The sequence below is a fragment of the Embiotoca jacksoni genome, unplaced genomic scaffold, assembly GCF_022577435.1.
Source record: "Embiotoca jacksoni isolate LCO1_2020_lvr unplaced genomic scaffold, fEmbJac1.0.p SCAF_20, whole genome shotgun sequence".
NCBI classification, from domain to species: Eukaryota; Metazoa; Chordata; class Actinopteri; family Embiotocidae; genus Embiotoca; species Embiotoca jacksoni.
The window spans coordinates 5,228,689-5,240,479 of record NW_027185341.1 but is presented as its reverse complement, the minus strand read 5'-3'; the positions used below and the strand labels follow the sequence as shown (position 1 = coordinate 5,240,479).

Below are 11,791 nucleotides of genomic sequence, written 5' to 3'. Positions count from 1 at the left end.
AGTTGGTGGGTGAGGTGGGTCATCCACAGGGATGAAGTGCGGTGTCCCGTTTCATAACAGTTGTACGAGTCTCCGTTTTCCAGAGGAGGGAGATGTATGGGCGGAGTCAGGTGAAGTGGCAAGCGGGGTGACCACTTGACTTTGCTTTCAGGACATTTGGAAAACTTTTTCAGGAATATTCCACCCTTTGATACCTCAAGGTATTTATCTTTTTTTTTTAAATAAATACACGAATTTCCAGCCGCCTAGATTATATAGCTAGTTGTTCCTGAGTTGGGAATGCAGAGGAGAGTGATTTATTTACCTCCAGAACAGGCATACGTGGCAGACAAGTACGCGTGTATGTGTTTGTCTCTGACCAGACACTGACTGTCAGATCAGTGTGACTTTATAACCAATATGTCTGTGTATAATCTGAACATTGATGCTATTGCAAACTCTTAAGGACACGAATTTATTATTTCATTCGTTTGGGAAAACCATACTTGATCATCTTAGATTTCTTTATTGTTCCTTAAAGTTAAACGTCACTTCATCAACTTTATTTAAAGTTTTGTTTAGTTTGCATACGACCCTTGCTATGGATACAGATAGTGTGTGAGGATCCCACTTTCACTGTGGGAGTACATCCTGCACTCACACGTGTCGGAAAATTTAATCTTAAAATGGTGTTCCGTTTATGCTGCGTTCAGGGCTCGTTCATGTGCAAATGAGAGCCACAAGGACTCAATCTGGTATGGAGGACCGAAACTGCCAATATTCAAATAAATAAATAACTCAAAAATCAATCATGTCATTAAATGCATTGAAAATAAAATAAATATAGGCATGAATTAATTGATCAAATCGATTTATTAATTAGGATTGGGAGGTGAAGTGTTTGGTTTGCTGTTGGCATGTACACATTAAAAAGTTAATCTGCATCATTCTGACGTCATTCTTTGGATAAATTAGTTGAGTACCTCAGTTCTCTAACAATCTTCTGCCTGGAAGTAACAATTTCAGGAGTGAGCTTGGCCTCTGGTGTGGGAGCAAAACACGTACAGTAGATTTATCCAATCTGATGTCGATCCACCAATAGATGTAAAGATGACTCCACTACACATTTTGATTGGCAGCCCTCTCATCTGCTCAAAGAAGCAGAAATTTATGAGGAGAGGTAAAAGAAAGAAAGAAAGAAATACATAAATAAATGAGTTTCTGGAAATAAAAAGTAGGAAAATGCAAAGGGGAAATAATACACAAATAATTAGTCTACATGAACTAAAAGATTAAATTTTTAAAAAAATGAAGAAATTAATAATAAAAATGAGAAAGTACATAAATACACGGGGAAATAAAAACAGATGTTAGAAATCTATTTATGTTGCCTTCTATCAATTATGAATGCCTAAATTTAATATTAGTTTTGAGGCATTCGATTGCATGTATAATTTTTATTGAGTCATTCATTTCCTTAACATTGATTTTGGACGTTTTGATCGTCTGTAATCTTGCAGCTCATTTACTTCTGAGATATAAAAAAAAGAAAAAAAAAAATTGCAAAATCTGGTTGTCAAGCTTTGCCTTAATCCAAATGATCAACAGTGTCTGAAACTCCTTAATTACAACATTTAAGCAGCAAAGTATCTAAGTACATTTACTTGAGTGTGTGTGTGTGTGTGTGTGCGTGTGTGTGTGCGCGCTAAACACGTAGATAAAGTTTTCGTGCAGTCCTTGAACGCAACAGCATAGTATGCAGTGTTTCTCCTGCTGACGCAACAAAGGGAGAAACAAACCCACGTCTACGTCACAACAATAAACCGCGAAAATACCCGCGTACATAGATAATTACCGCAATTAACACTTATGTGTCTTATTTTAGAGTTAAATAACGCCATATAAATATCTATTATGTTATATTTCAAAGAAGAAATCGGCTCGCGACGTGATTCACGGCACAGTGACAGTTGAAACCGCACGTGCTCAAATGGGCACGCGGACTGCCGGATAAAAGATGATCTCCGGTATTATCCTGTTTTCTGCCTTCTTCCTCTCCGTTCACGACGTTTGCTGGTCGCAAAGTCAGTTTGATCGCAGCACCCAGAAACAACAACTGTTTAATAGCAGGAAAAAAACAAAAACAACTCGTCTTAAATCCGAGTAGACAGGATGCCGGGAATGTTTAATCACTTCCGATACTCTTCCCCGGTGTTTCTTCATCCGTGCCCTGTCGCATGCCCTCCCTGCCCCATTTGAGCAGCTTCTTTTGTTTACTGTCGTCCCCTCGATCTCAGATGGAGAAACAGCCCCTGCCAACTGATGGTGATGATGATGGGAAGGCAGGAGCCGCGGGGTCGGAGGTTGAGGCGAGCCAGCAGGGCTCGTCGGAGCCCGCTGCTCGAGCCGGGTGGAACAGTAAAGTCGAGTATTTTTTGGCCCAGGTGGGATTCAGCGTCGGGCTCGGAAACGTCTGGAGGTTTCCGTATCTGTGCCACCAGAATGGAGGAGGTGAGCACCCGTTACTTTCATCCGTATTAGATGGCCAAATTCAGTTGTTGTTGTTGTTGGTGCAGCGTGTGCAGCATTTATTTTTGCAGGGTGGGAGGTCGGAGGTAGGCGTCGCCATCGCAGGACAAGCACGTGGTCAAAGAAACACTGATAATATTGTGCACGCAAATGCATTAACTGAACTGTAATCGCTGCTTGCGTTACTGTGTTTGCATTTTGAAGTTTAAAAGCCTCATCTTATTTACCCTGGAGACGCCTTCAGTGTTGCAGGCAGCGGAAATAAGACTGCTTAAAATGCTGATTGTGCAGTTTTCCCCCACAGGTTGAGAATTTACTTGGGCCTAGGGGGGGGGGGGGGGGGTACTGATACCTGATGATACGTTTATTGATACTGCTCTCCATAATTTAGAACAAAAAAAAAATAAAGACATATAGAGATGATACAAGATTAAATCTTTTTTTTTTTTTTTTTTTTAAATCAATTTCTTGGCTGAAATAATACCGGCCCGCTCGTGTTATGGGAGACGCTGAGTGTACGTTTAAAATAAAACCGTCTGGCATCTGCTGCTCCTTTAACCCAGAGTTTTGAGCATCGGATTGTGATGCTCTTTTGCTAACTGAGTGTTGGTCACCTCTTCTCAGGAGCTTTTCTCCTGCTGTATGTGCTGCTAATGGTGGTTATTGGCATTCCCCTGTTCTTCCTGGAGCTGGCCGCCGGTCAGGCCATCCGGCAGGGCAGCATCGGAGTGTGGAAGTACATCTCCCCTCGGCTGGCAGGCATCGGTTACTCCAGCTGCGTGGTAAGATATGAAGTGTTATCTACTTTCTACTAATATTAAGTGGAAGTGAATGGTGTCACGTGCTTTGCAGGTGTCATTTTGCGTCGGAAGCTTCAGTTTGCAATTTCCTGTTTGCACATTCACAGTGCTGCATGAAAATGTTTTAACATGGCAACAATGTGATGAGGTTTATCAGTTTGTTACTGAAGCTGATGATGAATTAACAGCAAAGCAGGCTGCAGCTTTCTTTCGATGACTGACTGTTTAAAAAAATAAATAATTTGGTCTTTCTTTTTTATCTCTTAAATATTATAACGTAGCTTTAGACAAAAGCACTTTCTCTGTATTTCTGTGCAGCTGACACCGCAAGCTCATATTTCACCTGTAACAAACGCTAAATAGTGTTCGCACTTTTACTCTTTAAAGGATAATGTAATTTTTTTTTCATGAATCTGATAATCTTGCTCTCAAATGTCCTTTAGGTTTGTTCCTTCGTGGCTCTCTACTACAATGTGATCCTTGCATGGAGTCTTTTCTATCTCGGGAACTCTTTCCAGTACCCTTTACCGTGGGAACAGTGCCCAGAACACGGGAACGTAACCGGTAAACACGCAGCATTAAGGTTCACACGACACAAATAGCAATGAATTTGTAAATGTGGCAGCTGTGTGTCACATGTCGGAGGAGTGATTGATCTTTTTTTTTTTTCTTCTTTTCTTTTTCATACCAGTAAAAGAATGTGAAAAGAGCTCTCCCACATCGTACTTCTGGTACCGCAAAGCTTTGGATATCACAGACTCCATCGATGAGACGGGCTCTTTCAACCCTTACATCGTCTGCTGCCTGCTGGCAGCCTGGACCATCGTGTGCCTCGGGATGTCCAAGGGTATCAAGACGTCGGTCAAGGTACCTGCTGTCTGACCTGTTGTGGCACCTGGCTTTCAGAATGCAGAGCTTCACTGTTAAGGAAGCAGTGCCATTTCCGAAAGATTATTATTACTATTATTATTATGATTATGATGATGATTATTTAACGTATGTTTAGAACCACCTAGATGTTTCTGTAGAGCCGGTATAATTGAATACTACTAATATTGACTCGACTCGAGCATTTACCAGGTTGCTACTAGAGGAGTTGCTGCTTCAAACTTCACAAGTTTAAATGACTGATAAGTCTGTTTATAATATATAATATGCTTGCTGGTGTTGGATGATTCATATTTGCAGGAGAAATGGGCATATGCATTTGAAATGGTGCTAAAAATGTCTGTTTTGTTTACTTAAGAAAATATTTGTAATGCAATTTAAACAGCACCCTGGCAATAAGTTATTTTTGAATAACATGTTTACTTTGGAAAGAGCTGAATGAAAGACTGAACTTTAAATGACTAAAACATGAAAACGAGCCATTACTTAGTTTGCCTGATAAAAAAAAAAAAAAAAAGATTGATGAAATTGCATCCTGTCATACTTTGTGTGTATTCCCAGTTGGGTGAAATGCCCTTCATGTGTTGGGCTTAAATTTCAGGTTCACTGTGGGTGAAGGAATGTGTGGAATGTGTGGCTTACCTGTCGATCCACTTCAAATCCAAAACCGCTTCATGTGTTAATAATAATAATAGGCAGTGCATTCTCAATAGAACAGCAAAACATACGGGGCAAACATGTATTTAGATGAAATAACTATAACCTGTAGTTAACATAGAATGGGAAGTCTGTTGTACTGTATAAACACCAAAGAGGAAGTTAAAATCGAGTCAGGCTGATAAGAGGTGTTTCCCACAATCACTCACTTCTGCATCTGACAGCTTGATTGCAAAGGTCATGTTCAGTTTGTAAAAATGGACTTTTGGATTATCTGTCGAGGCCGTTGTTTGTTAAAATGTGTCTTTCTAAGTTACCTTTTGAATATCAGAGTGCAGCTGTAGATATGAGCTCTTGTTCTGTAATTCTGTGACTAACATCACAACCTTATTCTCTTTTTTGTTCCCTTGTTTTGTTATAAATTAAATTGTGTTTGCACTGTTACCCAGGCATAATGTTATTTGCTATTGATACTGATAATCCTGTTTTGAAACTTTAGTCCTCTTTGTGGGGAAACAGGGTTGTTGTAGGAACATAATTTGTGGAATTCAGCAGTCTAAAAGGCAATTTACATAAACATACAGAAGGAATACGAATAAGAAATTTGAAAGTAGGAGTTTGTTGGAACACAACGTGCTAACAAGAGAAATATACATTTGTAAAAATAAGTTCATTTACTCCTTCAAATAATAAAAGCAGTAGGGAGCCACTTGAAAAAAAAGTGCCTGTACTCACAAGTAAATATTTGTTCTCCTTGTTTCCTAGGTGATGTATTTCTCCTCCATCTTCCCATACGTGGTGCTGTTCTGCTTCCTCATCCGTGGACTCATGCTGGACGGAGCCTTAGAGGGAATCACCTACATGTTCTACCCCAAGGTATCCGCAGATAAAACGTCTGGTTGAGAGCTGAGAAGGGAGGCAGATGTGAATATTATCCCCGACACACCTTTTGTTCCCGTCATGCGTCCACAGTTAGAAATCTGGGCCGACGTGCAGGTGTGGCGGCAGGCGGCCACGCAGGTGTTCTTCGCCTTGGGCCTCGGCTTTGGGTCCATCATTGCCTACTCCTCCTACAATCCCAAGAACAACAACTGCCACCGAGATGCCTTCACGGTCTCCTTTATAAACTTCCTCACGTCCCTGCTGGCCACCCTGGTGGTGTTTGCTGTGCTCGGCTTTCGGGCCAAAAACAAGGTCATGGGATGTGTATCCAGGTATGTTTAATCTGTCCTTTCGACATGTGCCGCATCTTAAAAACTGTTGACATAAATAGGTGAAGCTGTTCTTGTACCATGCATGGGCAGCATTAAAGGGCATTTCTTCTGAACTGGATGATTGATTGTATATATGTTTATGTTTGTATATTCTGTTGTTTCTTTTTTAGTAACTTATTGAAGCTGTCAGAGCAGTTTCACAGCGAGTATGTGGACAAAAACATGACGCCAGCCTTCAACTACTCTAATCCCAGCTCTGTGGCTCTAGAGGACTACAGAGCCTGGTTCAAACAGAATGGAAATGCAGTCCCTGGCAATTTAACAGACTGCAACCTGGAACAAGAGATGCAGAAGGTAAAGACCGAGTTACTTCGACTGATTTCCGTTTGCTTTAGTGGACGGTTCTGTGTTTTGAGTGCTCTACATGGAAACTAAAGCCGGCCCTGGTTGTGTTCAGGGTGTCGAGGGCACAGGTCTGGCTTTCATTGCCTTCACAGAGGCCATATCTCTCCTGCCCGGCAGCCCGTTCTGGTCCGCCCTCTTCTTCCTCATGCTGCTTAACTTGGGACTCAGCACCATGTTTGGCACTATGGAGGGCATCCTCGCCCCCCTCACCGACCGCTTCAAAACTCTGGCCAACAACAAGACCAAACTCACAAGTAAGCATCTGCTTTACCCCCATTGTTGTTTTTTTTTTTTTCCCTTCAAGAAGGGGAGTAGTTGGTGAGCTGCATTACCAGGGCACAGCTGTTGATAGATAGCACATCTGTTGATGCTGTAAAATTCTGCAATATACTAGACACATACGCCAAAATCGGTATCACTGTCTTCACAAAATGTTTATTTCACCCTGCCAACCCTGTTAGAAGTTCAGTCTTACATCCAGTGTCTCGCCTCGTGTCATGGAGCTGAGACAAAGGAAGACACCTCAAATCTGAGAGGGAGCAAAATTGTGGAAATGTGCCTTTTTAAAGTTATTCAAAACAAACTACATGATTTTTTTCCCCCCACAGTGTATGATTGTGTATGTTTTCTTTGGAGTAGCTGTGTTTCGTCCTAACATGTCTGCCCTGTTGCAGTTGTCAGCTGCATCACTGGCTTTGTGATTGGCCTGTTCTTTACGCAGCGCTGTGGCAACTACTTTGTGATGATGTTAGACGATTACTCCGCCACGCTGCCCCTCATCATTGTGGTGGTGTTTGAGACCTTCAGTGTGTCCTGGCTGTACGGAGCTGATAGGTGGGGCTCCTTTTCACACTGCGGTTAACTGAAATCTTAAATTCAGTGCATATTTCAACTAATCAACCTCTCTGATTCTGAATCACAAACAATTTCTGAAAGTCGGACTTTCTCATTTTCTTTTTCTTTTTAAAGGTTCCTTGACGACATTGAGGCAATGCTTGGCTGGCGCCCCACTGTTGTTTACAAGTACCTGTGGAAATACATTTGTCTATTTGCCATGCTGGGGCTGCTCGGAGCCACAACGATCCACATGATCATCTCGCGCCCCACTTATATGACCTGGAACCAGGAGCAGGTATGTTTGATTTTAATGAAGTGCACCAGCTACATGAGATTGGATATTGCAGTGGTGCGGTCATGTTTTTGCGTGTGCAGTTTGTTCAGTTCAGTGGACACCGTATTCCTCTCAATCTAAAACATCAACAATTTTCGGCAGTTCAGCCACAAAACAAGTTGCATCTTGTTCAAGGCAAACGGTTGTTGTTTTTTGGCACGTTGGCACAAAAACTATTAAATAAACAAAGCTCTTTCCACACCTGCTCCTTCGCATGAAAGAAATAACTCAGTTATTGTATCATGCTCTGCCACTTGTTCCCGTTCTTGAGGTTTTAATTTGATTTCAACCTTTTCAGGCCACTAACGTCAGACTGGAATACCCCGATTGGGCTCTGGCTGTTCTGGCTTCATTGATCATATTTGCCACGCTGCCCGTCCCACTGGGCTTTATCCACGCTGTTCTGCAGGACAGGAACAAGCCACCATCCAGAGATACGGAGATCGGTCAGTACAGCATTGTTAGCACAGTGGAAACTCCTATGACTGACATGTCAGAACTGGACCTATAGAATGGGGTTGCTGCTCCCGTTTCGTGAACACTGGACTCGTTACACATTCAAATGACCCGAAGTATGCACTAAAAATTTCAAAGGGCCATTTGTAAGGACAAGTCAAGGGTCTCACAACTTTTAGCGCATTTGTTCAAAATAGTTTGATATTTAAAAACTTTTTCCACTATTTTTTTTTTTTATTTTTTTTTTTTTACTTAAATTAAGTGAAATCATATCTAGAGGATAATCAATTACCTACAGACCGGTAATGTTCCAGCAAGTACAACTTTTAAAAAGTGTAATTTAGGAAACATTGCTGTGTGATTTCAAAAAATCCACGACAAGGAGGAATTTCTAACAGCTGTTTATTTTACAGGGTTGTTGTCCAAATGAGCAAAGTCAGTGTTGATAAGAGCCATAAACATCCTGCCATCATCCAGATTTTTTTTCATAAAAATTTATATTTATCTAAAACATCTGACATTTTTATTAGTGTTTTTTTTCACTAGCTTGAGATTGATATCATTTTAACTGTCCATGCATGTTACTGTCAGAGTAATTATCCTCACAATTGTCAGTTTTTCAGCCTTTGACTCCTCATTTTGTTGAGTACAGTGTTGCTGCTCATCATGGCCAAAAATCTCTTCTGCATATATAGCTGTTGATTTTTTTTTTTTTTTTAAACATTTTCCTGAAAAACCAACTCAATTCAATTAACTTTTACAGCACAGTAAGAGATTATTAAGACTGGTACACCAGGAAAGAGACAAATCAGCTGTGTACGTTGACTTTAAGTACAGCTACAAGGTATAGTGTTAATGCTATTCCGCCATGTTTACAGCTCCAAAAACACAAGTCTGGACAGAGTTACTGTTTTAAGTACTGTACACCAAGTAACCAGGTGTGGCCGCATGGTTAATACTAAACACACTTGTTAACATTCTCTGTTCAAACCACAGCTGATAAACGGTATCCGAGTTCTTTTGACTCATCAGCAACGAAAACAGTGCATTGTGCGGAATAAAAATCAGTACTTGAGTGTTGCAGAGCACACATGCATAAGGACGCTGAAGCAGTTTGTCTTGTGATATCATGGTAAAAACAATAAGGTAAACTCCTATTTGTAAATATGTATAAAAAAAATTTTTTTCTTTAATAACAAATTGATTGATCGTTTGTGAGATGTTCAAATCATTTTGATACTTTTTAGATGTAAATTGGAAATTTGCATGAAGAATTTTTTTGTGCGCATGTTTTTTGTAATGCCCAAGTGGAAAGGAAACTACTTTTGTGATTGTTTAAATAAGCTAGTCAAAGCTACCGTCAATACAAAGCACTCCTTTACTCCACATGTAAATACAGTATATGATGTAATTATGGTGTTTCTAAAAGTATTTTTTTAGACATACTTGCTTGGTGACGAATGTTTTCTGATGTCAAAGGTGTAGTTTTGTTTGTGATTTAGCTGTTTTTATTTTCATTTTTAATGGGTTACTATCACAATGAATGGACCTTCTGAACTTGAATGCTGTTAAATTCTGGGTGCCTTCAACTTTATCAGGGCTGATGAACAAAATGTTAAAAGCATTCCTGCATATGTATAATTTTAAAAACATTTAATTTCACCATTGTATGTTGTCTACGATTAAGTATAGTATGAATTTTGAAGAAAATGTAATATGTCATGTGTTCCCATTCTTCTATTAAAAAACACAAAACTTTCATCATGAATCCTGAAACTGTGCTCATACTTTGGCTACTTTGCAAGATTTTTTTACATACTTGGGAATGAACTGCTATAGGGACTTTGGGACTTCAGTTACCCAGACTTTGGAGAAATTGTTTTTTCTTTAGTTTAAAAAAAAAAAGTTTGATTTCAATTCTCATCCTATTAAGAATGACTTAGTTTAAGGTAGACTTGACCACGTGCCACTTCCACTGCTGTGTGCTGGCACTGGAGGTGTACCACTACCTGCCTGGGAGAGTTGAAGCACATCAAGATTTATGACGAGGTGAATATCTGAACAGCTGTATGAGAACAACATGTTGAGCTAACAAGAAGGTTTGCTTTTCTTCTGTACTGTACAGTCACAGGTACCAGAGTCTGCCCGGCTAGGAAATGTTCCTCAAATGTAACAGACACAAGGCAGATTTTAGTGTTTCTTATTGTGTCTGTAAAAGGCTGCATACTTTTATTTGCAGAACAAGTGCAGGTGGCCTGAAATGTGAACTATAACTGGACTTGTGCTAAGAGAGATGTCCTTTTGTTACAGTGAAGAGTCGGTGTATTTCTTTGTTTATCTTTCCTATCAGCCCTTGAACAGATTAAGAGTCCCTGCAGACTGTGGGAATGAAAGATACACCGCTGCTACTCAAATGTTTCAAACCAGGCCGCTCAGATTATTACAGACTAAACACTGTAGATCTCTTATCTCCTCACTGTCTATTAATACTAGGGAGTGGAGAGTAGAGTCAAATATGATGAAGTAGCATCTATGCATTTAGAAAGACTTGACATCTGCCTGACTAATTATTAGTAGATGAGTGACTCGATGAATTCCACAATACAATCATGTTTTCATGTTTTTGTTTCGTAGCTGTCTGAACTTCATATCAAATGGATTCAAACACTGAATGTGATTAAAGCAGTGCAGTTATGTGTCAGCAGGGATCTCTGTTGGACTCTTGAAACTTTTATTGTCTTTAATAAGACCTCCACAGTATACAGGAGAATTTTCTCTCACAAATCAAATTCAAGATGTCTTTGTCGAGCTAAACGTGCTCGTAAACAATTTCCAACGTGTGTGCGCTTGTGTGGAGGAGGTGTCCCCCTGGGAGTATATGAGGTGCCAGGGGAGTTCAGTTGTCTTGGATGCAGTCTCACTTCAGTCAGCCAGAGCAGCAGAGAGGACAGGACCAACACCCAACAGTGAGAAGAACGACATCCTCGCTCCGACATCAGGTAAACTACACCGATCAATTATAAATGCTACAAACTTTGCTTTGTGTGTCTGAGTGTGTTTGGTGGTGGGGGTGTATGATAGGGGTGTTGTTTAATGGTTTCAGGGGCTCGTTTTGGAGCAGGAGCAGGGAGGGTTTGCTAATTACAACTAAGAAATCATTTATGGTGTGAAAACAGACTACAATACTTTTTTTTTTTATTATTATTTTTTGTAATTGAGTCACGAAGAGACACATGTTCCTTACAAGCATGCATGGCTATTTTCAAAATAAGGTAAGTACTGATTTGTTCAGATACGATTCATTTTTGTTTGTATTGATTGTATTTTTTCAAGAAATGTGATTTTGATTTGTAGGTGTAGCAGTGGATGACCCACATGGCGGGCTTGGCAGCTCTGTGCCTGCTGCTGGTGTTTCCACTGAGCAGCTCCCAGAGCACCCTGCAGTCTGAGGAGAAAATCAGTGATCAGGCCCCAGCAGCGCCTCCTCCTCCTCCTCCTCGTCCTCCACCACACATACGGGACCTTCTCAGAAAAGAAGAGAGCACTCATTTAAATGCTAAACGGACATGTGAGTCTACTTTAAAGAGCCAACAGAACTGCAAACACACATGTCCATCCTGCACAATGTTGATGTCAGACACACAGCCCAAGTGTAAATAAGAAAAGATGTCTCACTGATAAACTACAGCAAG

The 11,791-nt window shown here is 40.4% G+C and overlaps 1 protein-coding gene across 3 annotated transcripts; it reads left to right on the top strand.

Annotated features, from left to right (window-relative positions):
* Positions 1–116: 116 nt before the first annotated feature.
* On the top strand, positions 117–9,854 carry LOC138202112 (sodium-dependent neutral amino acid transporter B(0)AT2-like). Of its 3 annotated transcripts, XM_069155854.1 has the most exons (12): positions 117–200; positions 2,277–2,490; positions 3,133–3,290; positions 3,752–3,872; positions 4,000–4,175; positions 5,619–5,729; positions 5,826–6,067; positions 6,238–6,421; positions 6,525–6,726; positions 7,147–7,306; positions 7,442–7,604; positions 7,942–9,854. In XM_069155854.1, the coding sequence occupies exons 2-12, from the start codon at positions 2,277–2,279 to the stop codon at positions 8,152–8,154; spliced, it is 1,944 nt and encodes a 647-aa protein (XP_069011955.1). In that variant the 5' UTR covers positions 117–200; the 3' UTR covers positions 8,155–9,854. The 3 variants fall into 3 exon arrangements, with proteins under 3 accessions (XP_069011955.1, XP_069011954.1, XP_069011957.1); XM_069155853.1 differs by lacking the exon at positions 117–200 and having other exon boundaries at positions 1,960–2,490; XM_069155856.1 differs by lacking the exon at positions 117–200 and having other exon boundaries at positions 2,434–2,490; positions 3,198–3,290.
* The last annotated feature ends 1,937 nt before the right edge of the window (positions 9,855–11,791 follow it).